Genomic DNA, 24,215 nt, shown 5'->3' on the forward strand with positions numbered 1-24,215 from the left:
CACAGATGTTTAGCCTCCAGCTCACACATTTTTGTTTTAGCTCAAGAAGGACAACCCCAGAGCACGCTAATTGATGCAGGAGCTCGCAACTTTAATACCAGTAGCTCACAAAGTAGGATTTTTGCTCACAAGACTCTGCAGCTTAGAGGGAACACTGGAGACAATATAGCACCATGTGGTACCCAAGCCCTCCTCCTGGTTGCTGTGGGGAGTGAGCTCTGGAGTGCCAGAAGAAGCGATAACAGGGAAGTGCAGAAAGGTGTTTGGAGCAAAGAAGGGAGAATGAAAGCAAGGGAACTGAAAAAGGTAAGAAGGAAGAATAAAACAGGTGAAAAGGATGAGAGTCCCCACCCTAAGGTCCCTGTCCAGTGACAATTTGGAGCCATTTTACAAGTATCGATTATGACCTCCTCTGGCTTTTCCTCCCTTTTTAAAAAAAAACCAAGGAGATGCTTTGTTCTCTGAAGCATCACATACCTGACTGAAAGTATATGGTAGTGACGTAAGACACAGAAGGCAAGTGACCTTGAAAACACATGCTTATCATAGGGATTGCAAATAGAAGTTTCTGGAAAGCACAGCACGGTTGAGGAGATAATTTCAAGTTATAAATCTATAGCTCTTGAAAGAAGCCGAAGGTGGCCTAACCAAACTGTCTGTACTCAGCAAAACCCTCTAAGCTCTAAACAGTCTTCAAAGATTATCCAGATTGTACTGTGGCCAGTCATGCTCAACATTAGTGCCATTACGATGCGTGCGGAGCAAGTAATAAAATGGCCACATCTGACCACTTCTCAAGGTCAGTCTGTGGGGTTTGTTAGAACACTTAACAGTGTTGTTTTTTTTCTTCTGAGAAGGTATTTGAATAAATAATCTCCTTGCGGTGATGTAACTTTTGGGGAAAATAATAAGTAACAATAATTAAATAGGAAATAATAAAGCGTGCCTTTAGTTAGGTCACTTCAGAGTTACTGCTGGAGTTTCTTAAATGTGTTCCCTTGGTCCATCTGTTTCCTTGCGCCAAATGTCCCTTCCAAGAGAAATGTTCCAAGCCATCAAATAACTCACCTCATTTGAAAGAGAGGTAGTAATACTCGGACCTGAGTCGACCATACAGTTCTTGTACCTTCCTCTTCAGTAGAATGATGGGACTGAAACTTCAGAGGTTGTTATGGCAACCAACTGCCAGCAGGGCATGCTGCATGAAGGATCTAGTATTGGAAGTTAATCAATCAGGACCAGTTTCCAAAAAAATGTGAAGAACAGATTTCATTGTCGTTGTTGTTTGGTCCTGTTTTTCTGCCCACTCTAGCTTATATCCCTTTCTTTTATCCCCTCACAAAAAAATCTAAAATGCATTTTGGGATTTATGAAACTGCCTTTCACTGATTCAGACCATTGGTCCCTCAAGGTCAGTATAGTCTACTCCGACTGGCAGCAGCTATCCGGTGTCTCGGGCGCAGGCCTGGTCCTTTCACTGGGCTATAACCCCTCCCCGGTCAGTTCTGAGGCCCCTTAATAAATACAGACCATGGAAATATATGCCCAAGTATGTTTCTAGAAAAGGAAGCTGCCAAGTATGGAGTGAAACATGCTTGCTTAATTTTATGTTCATGAGGAGACCTGGCCATCTGACTCCTCTGAATCTTGTCTAAAACGCATGGAATCCATTTCCAGTCCCCCAAGCCATATATATACGAGGATGCCATTTCCTAGAGAAAATCTGCTTTCAACCACCTTAGAAATACACATTGTTGCTTTAATAACCAGTTTGACAAGACAACGTTGGATGGGTTTGGTTCTTTCTCCCAGAGTTTGTCGAAACACTTTTCCTTCGGTGACCTCTCCTACCTGAGCCATCGTCTCTCATTTCTTCACCGGTCCGTTTGGTCAGCTCTGTGGCAAAGCAATGGTCCGCCGTCCTTGAATAAGTCAGGACCCCGCAGGGATCCCCAAATGCCCTCACGGTGACTCTTTAACCACAACAGCTATCAAGGACTGTGACTTCATTGCTGACCTCACATTATCCAGTCAGGCTTTTTTGACTGACTGGATAACATGTTACCCGGTTAGGACAAGTAGCTCTCCCTAGGTTGGCAAAAAAAAAAAAAAGACAGAACTTCTGTTTCTTTTTGGTAGTCATGAGGATTTCGGCAGGCAGATTGCACCGGTCTCAGTGGAACAGAAGGGCCCCCCTGGGGGTTGTTTTCTGAAAAGAACAGCAGGATTTAAATATTAAAAGGCTGCAAATAAATACCTGAACTAATAAATAAGAAGCTGAGGAAACTAAGGAATAAATAAGTAGCGGAACACCTGTGTTCCGATGGGGGAAGTGGCCACGCTGTCGCATTATATTGATAATCATCACATGAGAAACTATCCTTGGTGGTGGTTTGTTTTGTCTCCCTCACAACTGAACGGCGTGCTGAATTTGCGGCAAGTAAGGCAGCCAAGTCATAAGAGGGAATTTGCCTGAAGATATTGTAATATTAGGTGTTTTGGGGTGTTCTGTGCCATCAAGTCGCTTCTGGCTTAAGGCGACCCTATGAGTTAGTGGCCTCAAAAACCACCTATCCCTAGCCTGGATGGCCCAGGCTAGCACAGTCTTCTCAGATCTCAGGAACTAAGCAGGGTCAGCCCTTCTTAAGTGATGGGAGGCCACCAAGAAAGTCCAGGATCGCTACACAGAGGCAGGCCTGTTTGTCTCTTGCCTTGGGTCCCCAACCCCCCGAGCCGTGGACCGGTACCGGCCCGTGGCCTGTGAGCAACCGGAGTGAGGCAGAGGCACTGCACCACCCCTTTCACCCACCCGGGTCCCAGGTGGACAAAAGAGGCAACGCAGCCTCAGCTCAAAGCACTACCTGTTTCATTTGTCTGGGTCCCCGGTGGGCAGAAGGGGCAGTGCAGCCTACCCCTCATTTAAAGACCCCCCATGGGGGCCAGGGACAGGGTGTGACTGTGGGGGCAGCCTGGGGCAGCAAATACCCCAGCACCCCCACCAGTCCGTGGAAAAATTGTCTCCCTGGTGCCAAAAAGGTTGGGGGCCACTGCCCTGTGGAGTAGCCATAAGATCAGGGCATTTTTTGAAGCAGGAACTCCTTTGCCTATTAGGCGACACCTCCCTGATGTAGCCAGTCATCCAAGAGCTTCCAGGGCTCTTAGTACAGGACCTACTGTAAGTTCCAAGAAGATTGGCTACATCTCGGGTGTGTGGCCTAATATGCAAAGAAGCTCCTGCTACAAAAAAAACCCCCAGCTCTCCATAAGATGACTGCAAAACATCCTGTTCATTAATAATCTTGCTTAGGTCTTGGGAACTGAAGGCTGTGGCTGCCTTTATGAAGTCGGTCTATCTCATGTTGGATCGTCCTCTTTGCCTTCAACTTTTCCCCTGAACCTTGCAAAACCCAAATGGCTGAGCTCCCCTTTCGGCTCTCTAACGAGACAGCAACTCTATGGGAAATTTCTAAGGCTTATATAGATTCCATGAGAACTTATCACTGATAAATATCTGTTTTTCAAGGTCAATCTGACAGTTTTCTCATCAGCTGCAAATGCAGATGGTCACTGATACTGGCTAATGCCCATCTTCCTCTGAATCTCAGATGATGTCTGATGAGAACTTTTCTTTTATCTGATTCTTCCCACTTTGGTTAGACAAGCGTCTTTCCTGACAAAATACTTTTTTTTTCCTTCTAAGATTCTCCTGAAATAAACTCTCTCTGACCTAGATTCTATCCTAGTAGCCCCATCTGCAAGCTTATAAGCATCAAGTGAGTTTTAAAATGCTTCAAACAGTGTGAAATGACTTAGACCTTTCATGGGTTGTTTTCATAAGGGGACCGGTCGAATTTTTCCGCAACACCAGACCTCCACCAGACTTCCCCCCCTTACTGGCTCTGGAGCCCCCCCTCCCATCAATCAGCTGTCTGGCAGGGGACTTAACAGCAGGAAAACTAGGCCTAAGCTTGTGTCACTGGCAGTACAGTGACATCACTTCCTAGTGCATACCAGAAGTGATGTCATCATGTTGCCGATGTCACAGGGATACTCTGGTATTTGGGCAAAAGCTCTATGGTAAAAATGACCTCTATCGGACTTTTCCCCCCAAATACCAGAGCATCTTTGCATCAATGGTAATATACTGATGTGGTCCATGCCGGAAGTGACATCACGACATCATCAGCAATGCAAGCTAGGCTTAGTTTTCCTGCCAGTAAATCTCCCAACCCGCCTCTGCTTATCAGGAGGTATTTGGTGACCCTGAGGGGAAGTTGACTCACTGCATCTCTTTTCTTGCCCTTTTCTGCAGAAAATGCTTCCCAAAGTGAGCTGAGAGACCTGCTTTCGGAGTTCAATCTTTTGAAGCAGGTCAACCATCCACATGTTATCAAGCTATACGGAGCTTGCAGCCAGGACGGTAAGTGCTGGGGGTCTTCTGTTGTTGATGGCGGGAGCAAAAAAGGTGGTTCAGGAATTCAGAAAAACCTATGTGCTACAAGAGCAGTGCTCCATGCCATGATAAAGGAAGAGAGTAGACCATCAAAGGATCCACCAACAGAGGGGGGCATGTATCCCTGCATGATTCGTTCTTTTGGTTTTGCTTTTCTCTCCAGTCATCGGGGCAGGTAATTTTGCCACGTCTTTGTATCAGGTAGAATTGCAGTACAGGAATCCCCAGCTTATTTTGCTCTGAGGCCACCTTTAGAATTCTGACACTGAGGTGTGGGTGCAAACACAAAACGGCTGTCACAGGAGGTGGAGCTAGCCACAAAACGGCCATCTCAGGAGACAGAGCCAACCACAAAAGGGCTGTTGCAGGGGCAGAGGCATATACAGAAAGGAAGCTCAAGTGCGGAGGAGAATAGGGACAAATTAAGAATTGCATTGGGAAACAGGAATGAGAAAGAATAAAACCAATACTGTGGTGGCAGCTGCCAGGAAAACAACAGTATGTTAAACCTATACAGCTAGGGCTGCCAGGAATGGGTTAGAAAATACCTGAAGACTTTGGGGGTGGATCCAGGGAGAGGGTGGGGAGGGGAGGGGCCTCAACAGGGTCCAATGCCATAAAGTCCACCCTTCAGAGCAGCCATTTTCTCCAGGGGAGATGATCTCTGCCAGTTGGAGATTAGATGCAAAAGCAGGAGATCTCCAGGCCCCACCTGGAGGTTGGCACGCCTATAAATTACAGCCAGTTAGCTCACCAATGGCCAGTCAGAATCCTTTCTGGTCAAAAGGATTCTGACCCCATCCACTTTCTGAAAGAGCTTGTCGAGCATGACGAAAGGTGTTATAGCAAGCCCCATGATAGCCGTGGGTACCATATTGGGGTCCCCGATGTAGAGAAGAAGAAGAAGAAGATAGAAGATAGAAGATATTGGATTTATATCCCACCCTCCACTCCGAAGAGTCTCAGAGCGGCTCACAATCTCCTTTCCCTTCCTCCCCCACAACAGACACCCTGTGAGGTGGGTGGGGCTGGGAGGACTCTCACAGCAGCTGCTCTTTCAAGGACAACCTCTGCCAGAGCTATGGCTGACCCAAGGCCATGCTAGCAGGTGCAAGTGGAGGAGTGGGGAATCAAACTCGGTTCTCCTAGATAAGAGTCCGCACACTTAACCACTTCACCAACCTGGCTCTACTGCACCTGTGACCAGGGGAGTTACCTGATCTCTGAGGCAGCCTGCTCAGAAGAGCAATTCTGTTTCATTGTCCTCAGTTTATCACACAGCTCAATGATAGTTGTTGGGTCTTTATATATCAACAAGTCTGTCAAAAGGAATGTTTACCGTTACACCCAGAATGACCTAAGCTGTTAAAAACTTATGAAAACAAGAGGCATGAGCTGTGTAAACTGAGAAAACACTTGCAGATCAAAATTACGGAGGGGTGAGGGCAAGGGGGCAGGGAATTGAGTTGCAACGAAAAAGTGACATCACTCGATGCACCAACACAGGGGTCTCCAACCTTTTTTGAGCCCATGGACACCTTTGGAATTCTCACACAATGTGGGGGGGGGCACAGTCACAAAACGGCTGCCTCAGGAGGTGGAGCTAGGGTTGCCAAGTCCAGTTCAAGAAATATCTGGGGACTTTGGCGGTGGAGCCAGGAGAATTTGGGGGTGGAGCCAGGAGCAAGGGTGTTACAGGCAGAATTGAACTTCAAAGGGAGTTCTGGCCATCACATTTAAAGGGACCGCAAACCTTTTTTAAATGCCTTCCTTCTATAGGAAATAATGAAGGATAGGGGCACCTTCTTTTGGGGCTCATAGAATTAAGCCCCCTGGCCCAATCATTTTGAAACTTGGAGGGTGTTTTGGGGAGAGGTGCCGAATGTGACACTGAAAACTAGGTGCCTCTACCTCAAAGTCCCCCCAGAACCTCAGATAACCGCAGATCAATTCTCCATTATTATTTCCTATGGAAATAAGTCTCTATAGGGAATAATAGAGTTTCCACAGACATTTCCATCCCTTCCCCCCGCTTTCTGATGACCCTGAAGCGGGGGGAAGGCCTCCAAACCAAGGGATCCCCTGTCCCCACCTGGGGATTGGCAACCCTAGGTGGAGCCAGACATAAAATGACTGCCTCGGCTTACCTTCAGTCGCCGAACGAAGCTCCTTGTGCTGTGCTGGCAGCTGCTGTCAAAGCAATGTTTTTTTTAAAAAAAAATCTGAACAATTGACAGATCTCCAGTGACCAATCAGCAGCCTTACTGGGCAAGAATCCCACCTGGCCCCACCACTTTCAAAACACATTTGGTAGACATCAGGAAAGGTATCATGGGAACCACGTTTGGAGGCCCCTGCGCTAACAGCTCCAATGCTGATGAGCAGGGGTTGTTTTGTAGAAAAATAGGTGGTGGAGCTCATCCAGGGATTGTTATTCAGCTCCACATATTATTCAATGGACAAAGAGGCGGAAATCTCAGAAAGGTTCAGGAGCTGTGCTCCTGTGAGCTCCCACTGAATCTGAGGCCTGCTGATGAGTCAAACTTAGACTTCCCGAACAAGTACAGTTTGAGCTTGTTGGTCATACATTTACCGTAGGGTTGCCGAGTCTTACCTTGGCTCTGGCAGAGGATGCGGCACGATGACATCACCTGAAAGTGGCATCGTCGCACTGGGAACGTCGCAAGCGGGGGATGTTCTAGCATTCAGAATGCTAGAGCGTCCCTGGCGTGATGTGCCCAGTGTGATGACATCACTTCAGGGTGACGTCATGACGATGGGTACATCCTGCAATGATGGAGTCCTTTGGGGCAAGGATTCCCCTGGTGTCAGTGGGTTGGGGGCCTCCAAACCAGGGGAACCCGTAATTTACCAAAGTGTAGCTCCTTCAGAATAGAATGCAGCTTGAAGTTCCTCATTGCAGTTATGAGTCCAAAAGCCACTTGCCTTTTTAAAAAGAAGTCATCCTTCAGGTAATGGAAAATCCCCAGACAACGTGTTAAACTTCTACTGTCCCTCCCACGGCCACCTTTTTTTATTTTATGCCCATTGAAATCAGAAGTGTGACTCATGCAGAAGCAAGAATTAAATAGTTCTAATTCTTACCAGCTTTTAAAAAGTGTTTTGGGGCCCTTCCAGTTTTGACTTGGGGAAAAAAGGTATACTGCAACTGTCAAAAAACCTAAGAAATATTGCAGAGGCTAATTATTTCAGGTGCTTCCTGCTGCTTAAAATAAAGTCCTCAGGCATTGTTTTCCTTTTGTGTTCATCTTCCCCACCGCTGCCTTTATGTAGGTAATTGTCTGGTAGCCTTTATTGTAAAAGGAAAACCTTCAGCAGTTTAAAATTGTGTATGGTAATAGTCAGTACAAAGGAATGGCTACATCTTTCCATCTGTCTATGCAGTCATCAGAGAGCCCGTGGCACAGAGTGGTAAAGCTGCAATACTGCAGTCCAAACTCTCTGCTCACGACCTTTTGATCCCGGTGGAAGCTGGGTTCAGATAGCTGGCTCAAGGTTGACTCAGCCTTCCATCCTTCCGAGGTCGGTAAAGTGAGTACCCAGCTTGCTGGGGGGAAAGCATAGATGACTGGGAAAGGCAATGGCAAAACACTCCATAAAAAGTCTGCCGTGAAAACGTTGTGAAAGCAACGTCACCCCAGAGTTGAAAACGACTCCATGCTTGAACAAGGGACTACTTTTTTTTTTTTTAATAATGCAGTCATCTCTTCTATCAATCGTGGTTGTGCCATGTCCTTCCACATCCAGCATGGCTCATGGGAAGCTCTCCTGTTTTATCCTCACACAAAGGTTCTGTGAATTAAGTTAGGGCTGAGTTGAGAGTCTATTCAAAATAGGGTTCCCATTTTGGGAGATCTCCAGCCAACTGCAACCCTTGCTCAGCCGATGTTCAGCTCACCAGTGGGTGGAAGCTGGGGCCAAAAGGGGGGGAGGGCAGTTGTCCCAAGGAGAAAAAAGTAAAGAGAAAAATAAGGCCTTGGGTACATATAGGAAGTTTTGACCATAGAGTTCCTGATTATCCCTAGAGCTACCCAGTGGCAGCTCTGGGGCTATCCTCAATTAAAGTAGGCTTCCAGGATTGTCAGACGGTTAGCTTTATTGATAGAGTCAGTAGCAATACATGGTTGCGTCAGATCTGGCTCACCTGAGAGGAGGCCAGTGTTTTATACCACCACCCCCCCCCGCCCCAGGCCATTTTGCAGCCCACCAATTTCTACAGTGCAAAAGCCCATGCAAAGCAATACAAATTAGGTCACACCAACTTCTCTCCCCTCCTGGACTAGAAGCAGTTCAAGCTGGCTCTGGGATGAGATAAGGCGGCCTTGAGGAGGCAGCTCCAAACCTCTCCAACTTATAACCTCTTGAGATACTAATGCCCTCCATTTAAACCCACAAATAACGAAGCCACAATGACACCAAAATTCACACCTATGACATGTCTGCTTTTTATCACCCACCACTGTTGTTGCAGCCCAGTTAACAAACAAACACAGACCCCAATTTGCTATTCTTTTAATCTGCTAAAAACATTCCCATGACTCTACATACCAACTCACTGCCCACTTTCTCTATATTTAAAGACGGCTCGCTCCAATTTTGTCTGATAAAGTCTGCTCAGAGCACACGAAAGCTTACATTCTCAATAAAACTTAGTTGGTCTTAAAGGTGTGACGTATACTGCTTTGTTCTCCACGGGTAGAAATGGATACTTATAACTGTTACACAGACAGAATAAAGCAGGCACAGTTCACACTCCCCCATTTCCCCAAAACAACACTGCAGTTCAATAGACAGTTGCTGCTGATGTCCCCTTCCCATTCTGCTCCTGAGGGCAGAGGCAGCCCTTCCACTAGTCAGCCCTAGACAGCTGCCTAGGGTGTGGGTCGGGAGAGGGTGCTCTATTGGGCCCTCCCTCCCTACCTCCAGGGCAATTCACATCACCCGATTGGAGATTCATATCGCCCGGCCTCCTCCAGTTTGAGAGCCAATTTGGTGTAGTGGTTAAGTGTGTGGACTCTTATCTGGGAGAACCAGGTTTGATTCCCCACTCCTCCACTTGCGGCTGCTGGAATGGCCTTGGGGCAGCCATAGCTCTGGCAGAGTTGTCCTTGAAAGGGCAGCTGCTGTGAGAGCTCTCTCAGCCCCACCCACCTCACAGGGTTTCTCTTGTGGGGGGAAGAAGATAAAGGAGATTGTGCGCCGCTCTGAGATGCGGAGTGGAGGACAGGCTATAAATCCAATATCATCTTCTTCTTCACGGCGCCCACTACCTCTGCCCATGCAGGCAAAGCAGGAGAGTGGGAAGGACAGCAAAGCAAAGGGAGGCCGCTTGGCGTCTGGCTGCTGTCTCTCTGCTTCCAGAATCGAGGGGAGGGGGTGCGGCCTCTTTGTGCGTTGCTGCACATGTTTCCCACCCTCCAGCTTTGCCCACGGAGGGGGGCAACGGGGACCAGGGCGCCAGACGCTTTAGGGCCACCGCTGGCTGAGGGTCCCCTGGCCCTTGGGAGCAGATTTCGAGAGGTGCAGCAAGCCGTAGGGGACAGGGGATGAGTTCCATCCATTCCAGGATCTTCTTCCGTTTGTGATTTCAGAGGATCCGTCCCGGTACGTTTTAAGCGGCGAGAGCTTTGCGAATTCCACTTTGCAGCTGCTGCGGAGATGATTCATGTGGGTGGCTGGGAGGAAGAGCTTTACTAATGGACCCAAGTGTCAAGACCCTTTTTGTGAGAGCGTACACTTGAAAGCTTTAAAAAAAACCCTTCATACCTAATTAGTGTGCAGGAAGTAGAAAAGATACTGTAAGAATTACCACAAGCTACCAAATTGGAATGCGCTCATTTTAAAGCGAGCCTCTTCAGGGTGTTTTTTTTCGGGGGGGGGGGGGAACCAATTTGCATGAAGATTTGCATTAAATGTTCCATTAATTTTTTTTTAAACGTGACAGGTTTTTCATTTCGACTTTAGAAGCAAGGCTGGGTTGCTCCGTTAATCAGCCTGCTCACCCCCAGGCATGTTTCCAGAAATAAGCACATTTCCTCTCTTTTCATGTGCGTGCTTTTCTCTGAGGTCACCATCCAGCCCAGATAACTTTTCTGCATGCAGATCCCCACCCTGCATCTCCGAATTCCCGTTCTTTTAGAAACATTTAAATAATCCTCCTTCAGGCTGTCTCCCATGTGGGAAACGAAACAAAAGTTAAAGGGATAGAAAAATAAAAGAGTGAAACAAAAAATGTGGTTGCTCCGTTATTATTTCAAAAGCTAAGCTAGGACAGACAAGGTTAACTGAGTAGGGTTGCCAGCTCTGGGTTGGAAAATACCTAGACCAACTCCCCACTCGCCTTCTGCCGCTCTCGCGCTCCTCTTCTCCGCACGGCTTCCGTTGGATTTCTCACATTCTGCCCCGGGGCTGCAACTTGCGTCTCCTTTTTTGCGCAGCAAACAGAACCAGCTTTTAGAGGATCTTGTTTGCTGCACAAAAGAGGCGGAGCGAGCTGCAGGGTGTCAAGCATCGATATTTCGAAATGATCAAGCTTTTGTTTTAAATCAAAGACTTGTTTTATTGAAACTCCATGACTTGCTCCAAGGATGGAAACCTTGAAAGTAATGCTGAATACAAAGTTGCATAGTATCTTATAGACGACTTCAAAAGGCAGGGTTACAGATAACTTCAAAAGAATAACATAAGGATGCAAACGGGGCTGAAGGTTCAAAGGCTACTCACTACTATCTCTTTCATGACTAAGGAATGTTCACATCTCCATTTCTCACACATTCCCTGCTAGCTGAAAAGACATGGCTGTGTGAATCTGGGGGAGAGGCACTTTACACCGTTTAATACAAGGTTACGCTAGACATCCTGGGTTGAGAAGGATTTATTATGCATTCACAGGGGGGAAGGGAAAGAAAGGGGGGGGAGAAGAAAGGCATGGACGAATTCAGCAGTTAGAAATAGCATGCTTGACACGGGGCAGATCGTGTGGAATCCAACGGAAGCCCCGCAGAGAAGAGGAAAGTGAGAGCGGCATAAGGCGAGTGGGGAATCGGTCCTGGAGATTCTGAGGGTGGAGCTTGGGGAAGGCAAGGATTGGGGAGGGGGGGACCTTAGCTGGGTATAATGCCATAGAGGCCACCCTCCAAAGCAGCCATTTTCTCCAGGGGAGCTGATCTTGGTCATCTGGAGATCAGCTGTAATAGTTGGAGATCTCCAGGTGCCACCTGGAGGTTGGCAATCCTATAAGCAGGGCAGTATCTGTTCTGTGCACTTGCAGCAATCTTTAGGATGAGATCTTGGGCACAGAATTCAACATGCTGTATATCTCTACTTTAAAAAAAAAATCAAATGTCTATCCCAGGGGTGGCCAAACTCTGGCTCGGGAGCCATATGTGGTTCTTTCACACATATTGTGTGGCTCTCAAAGCCCCCACTGCCCTGTCGGCTGGCTGAAAGAAGGCATTTGTCACTTTAAATTACTTCTCTAAGCCAAGCCAGCCAGCAGCTTGGAGAATGCATTTAAAATTAAAGTTGCTTTCTTTCCACCTTTCCCTCCTCCCTCCCCCATCTATCTTCCATCCTTCCTTCCCTCCCTCCCTGTCTTGGGGCTCTCAAACATCTGACATTTATTCTGTGTGGCTTTTATATTAAGCAAGTTTGGCCACCCCTGGGCTAGTCCTTCAGTCTGCGAAGAAAGAGTTGAAAAGATCTACCCTCGGTCTGGTGAAATCTCTAACAGCAGAATGAGACAAAACAGAAAAGGTCAAGGGGCGAAGCGTTAATGCTATATAAGCTCCTTTCTCCACCCTTTTTCTAAGAGAAAGTGTTGCAGAATAAGCAGTATACTCCGATTGCCTTGATTTTTATAACTTACGCAGATCGTACAACTAAGCTTTTTATGGGAAATAATTATCTCTAGAGCTAAATGCATGATTATTTCATCTGATTCTTGACAAGGAATACTTCTTTAATTGAGTGATTAAAATGTGGAATCTGCTGCCTAGAGGATGTAGTGGCGGTCACAGGCGTGGGCAGCTTTAAAAGGGGATTGGACAGGTTCATGGAGGAGAGGTCTACCAGTGGCAACTAGCTGCGGTGACTAAAGGGAACTTCCACTTTCAGAAGCAGTCAGCCTCTGAATCCCAGTGCCAGGCAGTAACACCAGGGGAAAGCCTTGGCCTCTGTGCCTTCAGAGGTACTGGTTGGGCAGTGTTGTGAGTCAGGATTATACTGACACAAGGCTTTCTCTAGCAGGAACGCCATTGCATATTAGGCCACACACCCCGATGGAGCCAATCCTGTAAGAGCTTACAGGCAGGGCTCTGTTTCTAGCAAGAGCTCCTGTGCATATTAGGCCACACCCCCTGATGCAGCCGATCCTCCTGGAGCTTACAACAGGCCCTGTGCTAAGAGCCAGGAGTGGCCAACGGTAGCTCTCCAGATGTTTTTTGCCTTCAACTCCCATCAGCCCCAGCCAGCATGGCCAATGGCTGGGGCTGATGGGAGTTGTAAGCAAAAAAAACATCTGGAGAGCTACTGTTGGCCACCCCTGCTCTAAGCTCTTGGAGGATTGGCTACATCAGGGGGGCGTGGCCTAATATGCAGAGGAGCTTCTGCTGGAAAAAGAGCCCTCCACAGGGCTCTTCAAACAGGGCCTACTGTCAGCTCCAGGAGGATTAGCTACCTCAGGGGGTGTGGCCTAATATGCAAAGGAGTTCCTGCTGCGAAGAAAAGTCCTGGATTGACAGCACGGCTCTTGCATTCTTAAATTGAACCAAATTTGAGTCCCGCGGCACCTTTGTTAGAGTCCGTTTGGACTCTACCGTTGTATTGCGACAGACCAACATGGCCGCCCACCTGGATCCAACTCTGCTTATGAATTTCGTCTTTCTTCACCTCAGGGCCTTTGTATTTAATAGTCGAATACGCCAAATACGGCTCCTTGCGCAGTTTTCTGAGGGAAAGCCGGAAGGTCGGCCCCAGTTACGTGGGCAGCGACACCAACAGGAATTCTAGCTACTTGGATAATCCGGATGAGCGGGCCTTAACCATGGGGGACCTCATCTCTTTTGCCTGGCAGATATCTCGTGGAATGCAGTATCTAGCTGAAATGAAGGTACGGTGTCCCTCCCTCCGCTACCTTTCTGTGGGCTCTTCAGCGAAGGGTGGTGTGATGGCTAAATGCCTTTTCTCCTTTTCCTCGGAAGCTCGTGCATCGAGATCTAGCAGCCAGAAACGTGTTAGTGGCGGAGGGGCGTAAGATGAAGATCTCCGATTTTGGTCTGTCCCGTGACGTTTACGAGGAGGACTCCTATGTCAAGCGGAGCAAGGTAGAGCCCAGAATCACCAATATTTGTCATTGATTTTGTTGCTGAGGAAGTTTGACAGGTGTCCAGGAAAACCGCTAGCCTCAGCACGTTGCAACATCTATTTTGAGCCGAGGAACAGAGACCTACACTTATTTTTAAAACGTTGCCTGAAGTGTTAGAATTAATCACAGTGCAGCCCAGGTTATAATAGGACTCTCTGCCTACAGATTTCTGCTCGCTATAGAAGGGGGCCTCAGAAGCTGCTAGCTGTCATTGGAAATAGACTAGGAGCGTGATCCGTTTAACCACGTGCCCTAAAGTGTCCGTGCAGATGCTGGAAGCTTAAGAGTACAAGTTGCCCCTGGGAAAAAGCTTGCCAGCAGAAGCTTGCCTGCGGAAAAGCAGTGGGCAGAGACAGGGCCAATTCGAGGGGGAGAGTGTCCAGGAGCCCCCTATGCCTACTACTAGGCCCCCCTTCCCACCCACCCATACATACAAATGCAATTCTGGGCTGTATCAACAAGAGTATAGTGTCCGATCATGTGAAGTGATGGTATCACTTCACTCTGCTCTGGTAAGACCTCACCTGGAGTCTGGTGTTCAGTTTTGGGCACCATGTTTTAAGAAGGATCTAGACAAGCTGGAACGGGTCCAGAGGAGGGCAACAAAGATGGTGAGGGGTCTGGAGACGAAGTCCTATGAGGAAAGGTTGAAGGAGCTGGTCACGTTTAGCCTGGAGAGGAGGCGGCTGAGAGGTGATATGATCACCATCTTCAAGTCCTTGAAGGGCTGTCGTATAGAGGACGGTGTGGAATTCTTTTCTGTGGCCCCAGAAGGTAGGACCAGAACCAATGGGTTGAAATTAAATCAAAAGAGTTTCCGGCTCAACATTAGGAAGAACTTCCTGACGGTTAGAGCGGTTTCCTCGGTGGAACAGGCTTCCTCAGGAAGTGGTGGGCTCTCCTTCCTTGGAGGTTTTTCAACAGAGGCTAGATGGCCATCTGACAGCAATGCAGATCCTGTGAATCAAGGGGGAGGTTTTTGTGAGTTTCCTGCATCGTGCAGGGGGTTGGACTAGATGACCCTGGAGGTCCCTTCCAACTCTATGATTCTGTGCCCAGCCTGTGCCCCCTTCCACTGCCTACCTCCAAGATCTCCCATCATCTGCAGTCGCAGCTGCCCGCACACCCTTTTCTCAGTGGCGCTGGGTGTAGCTATGAGTACTATTGCCATGATCCCCTGGAACACTAATGCTTTGTGCACCAACCATGTACCCTTCTCTGGCAACAGTATGCAACACATAGAGCTGGGAGCCTGACAAGCAGGCAGTGGTAGGGTGTGGGCACAGGCATGAGACTAGAGACTCGGCAGCAGTGGGTACTGCCAGAACCTGTGGGCCCTGGCAGCTGCCCCACCTCCGAGTGCGCTGATTCTAGCCCTGGGCGGAGAAAGGTAAAACAGCTCTCCCTGCTTCCACCCATGGATGCACGTGAAAAACATCCTCTAGAGCAGGGGTGGCCAGCGGTAGCTCTCCAGATGTTTTTTGCCTACAACTCCCATCATCCCCAGTCATTGGCCGTGCTGGCTGGGGCTGACGGGAGTTGTAGGCAAAAAAACATCTGGAGAGCTACCGTTGGCCACCCGTGCTCTAGAGCCGGAGTGGCCAAACTTGCTTAACGTAAGAGCCACACAGAATAAACATCAGATGTTTGAGAGCTGTAAAACATGGACATCAGGTGTTTGAGAGCTGCAAGATGAGGGAGGGAGGAAGGCAAATAAACGGGGAGGGAGAGGTGGAAAAGAAAGCAGTCACCAAGCTGGCTTGGCTTGGAGAAGAAGAAGAAGAAGATATTGGATTTATATCCCGCCCTCCACTCCAAAGAGTCTCAGAGCGGCTCACAATCTCCTTTCCCTTCCTCCCCCACAACAGACACCCTGTGAGGTGTGTGGGGCAGGAGAGGGCTCTCCCAGCAGCTGCCCTTTCAAGGACAACCTCTGCCAGAGCTATGGCTGACCCAAGGCCATTCCAGCAGCTGCAAGTGGAGGAGTAGGGAATCAAACCCGGTTCTCCCAGATAAGAGTCCGCACACTTAACCACTACACCAAACTGGCTCTCCAGAAGTGAGTTAAAGAGACAGATGCCTCCTCCAAGTTGGCTGATGGGGCAATGGGGGCTTCAAGAGCCACACAAATTGTGTGAAAGAGCCACATGTGGCTCCCGAGCCACTTTGGCCACCCCTGCTCTTGAGCCCAATACTGCTTGCCATCCAGGAAGCTGACCCACAGAGTTTAACTCATATCTCACTTTTTCACCCAAAAGGATGCCCAGTCAAATGGCTTACCACAGTAACGTTGGTAGTGCCCTGCCCTGGGCATCTCAGGCAAGCCTGATCTCGTCAGATCTTGGAAAGTAAGCAGGGCCAACCCTGACAAGTCCTTGGAGGGGAGACCTCCTTGGAAAACCAGCAGTCGGGACACAGAGGCAGTACACAATAGAAGCCTCCTCGCTGAATGTCCAAGTCCCCAGTAGAGGTCTCCAAAAGTTTACCAGGACTTCCAGGCACACACACACACACATAATGGAGGAAATAAAACAAGAGCGTTGATACTCTAAAACCACGTAGCATAATTTGTACACAAATGATGACATACTGAGAAATTCACACATTTCAAATGCAATGGTGTTGTCTGCTGTTATGGAACCGAGCACACCTTTATGAAAGTTTGTTTTTAAACAAAGCAAGTTTCTACCCTTCATGATTATACAGAAGAGTTTCCTTTAAAATCTCAGGGATCAACTTAGGGCTTTTCCTCGTTCTCATTTTTCTCTCTTATGTGTTCTTGTTGCTTTTTTTTGGGGGGGGGGGGGTCTGTTCCACCAGTGTTTTGCTGCCTTAGAGGTCAATTCAGTATTTACATCACTTTATGCCCAGCATAAAAACCTTCCATTTAAATCTGCAGGGAGATATGCTGGACATAAACGGATGTAATATTGAGTTGACCACTAGAGGCAGCAAAACACACGAAGATCAGAACATCCCTCCGTAGAAGCAAGGACACACAAACAAGGAAAATGAAATTGCATCACGCTGCCTTTTCACATGCCAAATGCCGTGATTCCAGGGACCTTTTCTCTTCACCTCCCCCACTGCCCATATATTGGCAAAGCAAAAACAGGATTAAGAAAGTACCCAAAAGTTTCTGCCATGTTGTTTAGTAACTTAATCACAGTATTTGGCTTATCTCTTCACAGACTTTGGCACTGGGTAACATGAGTTTTGAAAACCACACCAGGTGCCTTTCTCAAAATAATAATGATAATAATTGTGTGCCGTCAGCTCACAACTGACTCAGGGTGACCCCAGGGCCATGTGGTCTTCAAGACAAGGGATTAGCATAAGGACATAAGAGAAGCCATGTTGGATCAGGCCAATGGCCCATCCAGTCCAACACTCTGTGTCACAGAAGAACATAAGAGAAGCCCTGTTGGATTAGGCCAATGGCCCATCCAGTCCAACAATGTGTCACCCAGTGGCCAAAAAACCAAGTTCCATCAGGAGGTCTACCAGTGGGGCCAGGACACTAAAAGCCCTCCCACTGTGCCCCCCCCCAAGCACCAAGAATACAGAGCATCACTGCCCCAGACAGAGAGTTCCAACAGTACGCTGTGGCTAATAGCCACTGATGGACCTCTGCTTCATAGGTTTATCCAAACCCCAAAGGTGGTTTGCCATTCCTTTTCCCTGCGTAGCAACCCTCGACTTCTTTGGTGGTCTCCCATGCAAGTAATAACCAGGGCTGATCTCTAACAAGATCGGGCTAGTCTAGTCAAGGCTTTTCAGGCTTAATTTTCTCAGAATAGGTATCCCTGATATCCATGTAAGGGGAAAGGCACTTACTTTCTCAGAAGCGTCACGGAAGAGAGGCTGGTAATACATACAAGATCAATTTGGCAGAAGCGAAGTGTCCTTGTCAAGGGTGTTAGGGAAAGCCACCCTAAAGGCCCCTTGCAAGCATTAATCTTCCTGCTTCTTCCCTCAGGGCCGGATACCCGTCAAATGGATGGCGATAGAATCTCTTTTCGACCATATCTATACAACGCAAAGCGACGTGTAAGTTTGTGTATTTACTTTTAAACAAAGAGCTCTCCAGCCTGGTCGTTTTTCTGTGTGCTTCTCTGAAGATATCCTTTGACCAGCTTTGTTCTGCTTCAGCCCCAGTGTTGTTCTGCTCATCCTTCTTGGGTGATGAAAGCCAAGCAGAGGGACAGTGGCTCAGTGGTAGAGCATCTGCTTGGTAAGCAGAAGGTCCCAGGTTCAATCCCCGGCATCTCCAACTAAAAAGAGTCCAGGCAAATAGGTGTGAAAAACCTCAGCTTGAGACCCTGGAGATCCACTGCCAGTCTGAGTTAAACAATGCTGACTTTGATGGACCGAGGGTCTGATTCAGTATAAGGCAGCTTCATGTGTTTCAACAGCTGATCTGCAGTGATACGTTAGCAGGCACTAAACAGTTCTTTTGCAGCATTGCTGGTGAGCATTTAAGAACCCCGTGGCACAGAGTGGTAAAAAGCTGCAGTACTGCAGTCAGAGCCCTCTGCTCACGACCTGAGTTCAATCCCAGCGGAAGCTGGTTCAGGTAGCCGGCTCGGGTTGACTCAGCCTTCTATCCTTCCGAGGTTGGTAAAATGAGTACCCAGCTTGCTGAGGGGAAAGTGTAGATGACAGGGGAAGGCAATGGCAAACCACTCCGTAAAAAGTCTGCCGTGAAAACGTTGTGAAAGCAACGTCACCCCAGAGTCGAAAACGACTGGTGCTTGCGCCTTTACCTTTTACCTTTTTGGTGAGCATTTGCTTGAAGCCCTGCTGATGACCTGGGCTGGTTGTGACCTTCTGTAAAACCTCCAGGTATGAAGACAGGGGTCCCCAAGATGGTGCCTGAGGGCACCATGGCATAGTGTCGTCTCCTCAGTGTCCTCCTCGGATTGGCAGTGGCAACCTAAAGAGAGAAAGCTCTTTGGCAGTACCTGTTGGCTAAGATCCTTCAATGGGAGAGGGACTTTTTGTGAACAAACCACAGGTTCTACCACTAAGCCATAGATTTTCCCTTTAGTGCTTGTGAATGCCAGGTCCAAAGAACAAACGTGAGGTGTGGCTATATCACCTTCATGCCCTGTTTGTGAGACCACTCTTGGAAACCAAAGACTGGGGTAGACAGACCTTTCATCTAAAATGGCAAGGAGATACTTACATGTTTATATCTGATACGAGAGGTTTAAGTTATAGCAGTGAACGGGACTGAGGCACACACAGAGCCTGGTGGCATCCAATTTCTGTCCTGGTGTCCTTTTTCCTACATGAGCCGGAAAAACTCTCAGGGAAAGGTGAGAGGGGGTGTAATGGAGGCCTACAATGTTTCATCTAGTAGAGCGCACCCCTGCCCTCATGTAAGATGACCCTTTTCCAAGATGGCCTTTCTCTTTGGAGGGATATCACTGCTTTAGGGAGCTAGCAGAGCTTTTGTGACACCCGCGCCAACTCTTTCACCGTCACCTTCCATCTTAGCCCTGTTTGTGTAGTTGAAGAGAAATCTAAAAACAATTGTGTCAAGAATACACTTTGACAAATTTACAAAAATCTATGTATTATATTGTGCAAAAACATCCAAATGTCATTCCAAAACCATAAATCACAAACAGAAACACTGTTCCTAAGGATGACTCTGAAGAATTCTTTTCAAAAAGTCTATAAGGAGTACTACTACTCAAAAGTAAGTTCCAAAAGGAGTCCTTCCATTGATGTCGGCTTCGGAAGGAGAAATTCTTGCCTTCACTCAATCACCAGCTTAAATCGCATTCCGCTGCATTTGCAGCTTCTTCACAAGCCAACTGACAAGGTCCTAAGACCGGCCTCTCTCAAATGCCCATATTAGATATTTCAATGGGCATTTGAGAGAGCCGGTCTGAGGACCTTGTCAGTTAGCTTCTGAAGAAGCTGCAAATGCATCGGATTTAAGCTGGTGATTGCATGAAGGCAAGACTTTCTCCTTTGGAAGCCGGCATCAGTGGAAGGACTCTGTTTGGAACTTACTTTTGAGTAGTAGTACTCCTTATAGACTTTTTGAAAGTGTTTCTGCTTGGGACTTTATGCTCCCTGTGTGATTTATGGTTTTGGAATGAAATCTGGATGTTTTTGCACAATATAATATATAGATTTTTGTAAATTTGTCAAAGTGTATTCTTGACACAATCTTTTTTATATTTCTGTCTATATTGTGTTGCCATTGTTTACTCTGTGTAGTTGGCAACCAAGGAGCAAAGACTGCCCAAGCCAAGGGTCAGGAATGTAAATTTTACCACATTATGAGGAGCTTCTGCAAGATACTATGCTCACCGTGAGCATAGTTAGAGCTTCCCATCTTTTCTTGCCTTTTCCTGCAGAAGTTTTATTCCCCACCCCCACCACGGCTTTTAAGGACACTTCTATGTAGCCAGCTTGGATTTATTGCAAGTTACTCTGTTTTCCAATCTGGCTCAATAAAACCCCCACAGCTTGTCTTTCCTGCAACTCAGATGCACAGTACGTTGGAGACAGCCCACGCTCTGCTGTTCTCAGGGTAATTTATTCGTCTGGGAGGCTCCTAAAATACTAGAAGCTCTCCCACCACCTCCATCATTCACATGTTTCCCCCCCCCCAGGATTAACCAAACTACGAATGCATTAAGAGAGAACACCCCCCCCCCATTCCCCCTCCTCCACAGTTGGCCAGCTGGAGAGGAGGCCTGGAGGAAAAATTACCATCATTATTGCAATCCCCTACCCAGTGGCGCAGAGTGGTCAAGCTGCAGTCCTGCAGTCCAAAGCTCTGCTCACAACCTGAGTTCGATCCCAGTGGAAGCTGGTTCAGGTAGCTGGCTTGAGGTTGGCTCAGCCTTCCATCCTTCCGAGGTTGGTCAAATGAGTCCCCAGCTTGCTGGGGGGAAAGTGTAGATGACTGGGGAAGGCAATGGCAAACCACCCCGTAAAAAGCCTGCCGTGAAAACGTTGTGAAAGCAACGTCACTCCAGAGTCAGAAACGACTGGTGCTTGCACCTTTTTACCTTTTGAAAGAAAATTAAAACTGAGGGCCAGTGTGATAGACTGGGTCTGATTTTGACTGGGGAGACCCTGGTTCAAAACTCTGCTTACCCAGGAAGTATGCTGTGTGAAATGAGGCCAGTTCCCATCTCTGAACTGGTGCAAAGAAAGGTTTTGGGACGGGTCCCCCAACATGGTACCCGTGGGCACCATGGCACCTGACATTACTTCTCTTGGCACTTTCTGAGCTTTTCAGAAATTGGGTGGGGTCATTGTAAGGCAAGACTTGTTACTGACTGCCTTCATTCAAAGAGTAAAAGAATCAGCAGGAGTGGCAAGCAGCTGGGCTTTCCTTAGTCAATGTGTGGTTTCATTCCCCCATCTGGCTTTCCTTTTTTCCCCAGGAGGTGTGAGGAGGGAGGTATTCCATTCAGCTTCACCTACTGTGGCGGTAGGGCTGCCAAGTCTAACTCAGAAAATACCTGGGGACTTTGGAGGTGGAGCCAGGAGTTTCTTAAATAAATAAATACAGCAGTGCAGTTCTCCTGAATAGTTTTCATTTCCTCATCCCCAGCAGCACATGTTCCTCTTCCTCTGTCTCTCACTCACTCACTCTCTCTTCCTCCCTCCCTCTCTCTCTCTCTCATCCAAAATAAACGGTTGCAGACCCACATTTTTGTGATCTTAGTGGTGCAATTTACTCACAGAGTTGCTGAATGTAATCATCTGTATATTCAACCACGTTCTTCAGATTAACACAGGAAAACCAACTTTCTAGTTTACTCTTTACTATCTATTTTATTGTGGAAACGACTTCTGAAAGGAATGTAACACAAACCCTCTGTTTGTTGTGCTGGTTTTCCTTCCTTTCTAGCAGTTCACTGGGAACAACCATGTTGTTCTGCCAGCTCACCCCACCCCATTCAGCCTGGCTGCTACAGATTTAAAAGCACACATACCTTCTATTTAGCAAGCAGTTTCCAAGCTTCTTCTAGCCTTCTGAAGTGGAAAGGCACATGGTGGCTGTTGGGATGGGTTTCCCTCCACCAGCAGCTGACTGGGGGCAGGAAGGAGCCAGCAAAACCGAGGAATCCTTGCTGGGACTGGAGATTGGGAAGCCTATGTGGCAGCCATTTGGGGTTTGACTCTACTTCCTGTGGCAGCCATTTTGGGTTTGCCTCTACTTCTTGTGGCAGCCATTTTGGGTACATACCACCCCTCTCAAAATTTCAAATTTGTCTGCAGGCTTAACAAGACTGGGGACCCCTTGGTCTGAGGATAAACCTGGGGCCGAGGCCTTAAAGGAAGTGGGCAGCAGAGATGAAAACAATATTTTACTTGAACTAATGCCATCCTTAGAATAAACCCCAAATCAGTGGAAAACCTGTTTGGCATCGCCATAAAGAGAGTTGGAACACGGTGCGGAGGAGGTATTAACTCAAAGAAAAGGCATGAAGAGAGAACAGATGGACTTCAAAAATACCATAAAAGGGTTATCACAATGATTCCAGGCTCCAAGGAAGGAATGCCAGGGATTTTTGTTTTGTTTTATGCTAATCATGGTTTATTAGAGATAAAGCATCATATGACCAAGCGAGGGGAGCATTTTGCAGCATTCAGCTATGCAGCCAGTTCTCGCTGAAGTAAATGGCTCAGAACCTGTGAAGCGAAGCAAATGCTTCTAACGGAGGGGAAAACGCAAAGGCGATCGCTGCCAAGAAAGTTTTGGTGTGGTTTTCTGAGGGATGTCGGGGAGCTAAGCCCAGCTGGGAGATGTGAAACCTAATGATTCAATCCCTGCCACTTCGGCCCTGGCTGTTAAACATGCCGCAGGTCTCTCGCAAATCAACAGGGGAATGCCTAAGCATTTGGGTACAACCGGTTGCCGTGAGACAGCCATGCCTAGCTTTCCCTGGGTTGGGTTTTGTGATCGATTACTGTTCCCTTGTGTATTTATGAGTGAACAGATCTCTCTTTTTAAAGTTAAACCTGGACGTTCAGACTGCAGTAGGGTTGCCAATCCCCAGGTGGGGGCAGGGGATCCCCCGGTTTGGAGGCCCTCCCCTCGCTTCAGGGTCGTCAGAAAGCGGGGGGAGGGGAGGGAAATGTCTGCTGGGAACTCTGTTATTCCCTATGGTGATTTATTCCCATAGAAAATAATGAAGAATTGATCCGCGGGTATATGGGGCTCTGGGGAAGCTGTTTTTTGAGGTAGAGGCACCAAATTTTCAGTACAGCATCTAGTACCTCTCCCCAAAATATCCCCCAAGTTTCAAAATGATTGGACCAGGGGGTCCAATTCTATGAGCTCCAAAAGAAGGTGCCCCTATCCATTATTTCCTATGGAAGGAAGGCATTGAAAAGGTGTGCTGTCCCTTTAAATGTGATGGCCAGAACTCCCTTTGGAGTTCAATTATGCTTGTCACAGCCTTGATCTTGGCTCCACCCCTAATGTCTCCTGGCTCCACCCCCAGAGTCTCCTGGCTCCACCCCCAAAGTCCCCAGATATTTCTTAAATTGGACTTGGCAACCCTAGACTGCAGTTCCGCTAAATTTCAGGGTTTTTTATTTAAAAAATAAATAAATCACAGGCTTTGTTTGTAATGTGGTCAAATTTCACATCCTAAAAATTTGAAATCTTATTTATTTATTTATTTGATAACCCTAACCCTAACCCCGAAGCAGGCTCAGGGCGGCTCACCGCATGAAAACATTAAAAACAGTTAAAACAATACATATTATAAATCGTACATTCTATAAATTATCCATTCAATAGTTAAAACAATCCAAACTCATTTGGTGCTAGGTCTTGATGTTATACATATTTCAGTTTTTTTATTTATTTATTTATTTATTTTTATTTATTCTATAATTTATATCCCGCCCTTCCCACAAAGTGGCTCAGGGCGGCTCACAACAAGTTGTTCATGGGCGACAGTACTCCTTCTACGGTGTAAGCGCCATGTTAATTAAAAGCCAGCTGGAAGAGAGTGGTTATGCAGGCCTTGCGGAAATCTATAATACTGGGGGTTCAATGCAAGGAGGAGCCGCGGCTGCAGTGATCGTAGCTCTCTTTTTTAGTTACAGCGTGGTAACTGGCAAACTAGAAGACTGCTTTACGAGGCCAGTTCAAGGTTCCCGGACAAGGGGGCCCGTGATTGGAGCAGGGCAGCAGGGCTTTCGATCCTACTACCTATTGTTCCCGAGTCCCCAAGCTCAGTCCTACAGGCTCCAAAGAGCCAGGCAGGAACACTTGTAATAGTGTCATTAGTCCACATACACAACAAAATTGCGGCGTTGCACTCCGTTTGAACCATGGCCGTCGGGATACAGCAGTGGGACAGCTTGTGCGGTTTTACATTT

At 47.5% G+C, this 24,215-nt stretch overlaps 1 protein-coding gene across 1 annotated transcript in view; it reads left to right on the plus strand.

Moving 5' to 3' along the window:
* RET (ret proto-oncogene) overlaps positions 1–24,215 on the plus strand; it is a 209,657-nt gene that overhangs the window by 161,891 nt on the left and 23,551 nt on the right. Inside the window, exons 15-18 of the mRNA XM_060242607.1 lie at positions 4,313–4,420; positions 13,369–13,583; positions 13,675–13,797; positions 17,818–17,888. Coding sequence (XP_060098590.1) covers positions 4,313–4,420; positions 13,369–13,583; positions 13,675–13,797; positions 17,818–17,888 — 517 coding nt within the window. The remainder of the gene's footprint in view (positions 1–4,312; positions 4,421–13,368; positions 13,584–13,674; positions 13,798–17,817; positions 17,889–24,215) is intronic.

Source organism: Heteronotia binoei, chromosome 6, assembly GCF_032191835.1.
Source record: "Heteronotia binoei isolate CCM8104 ecotype False Entrance Well chromosome 6, APGP_CSIRO_Hbin_v1, whole genome shotgun sequence".
In the NCBI taxonomy this organism is placed as follows: domain Eukaryota; kingdom Metazoa; phylum Chordata; class Lepidosauria; order Squamata; family Gekkonidae; genus Heteronotia; species Heteronotia binoei.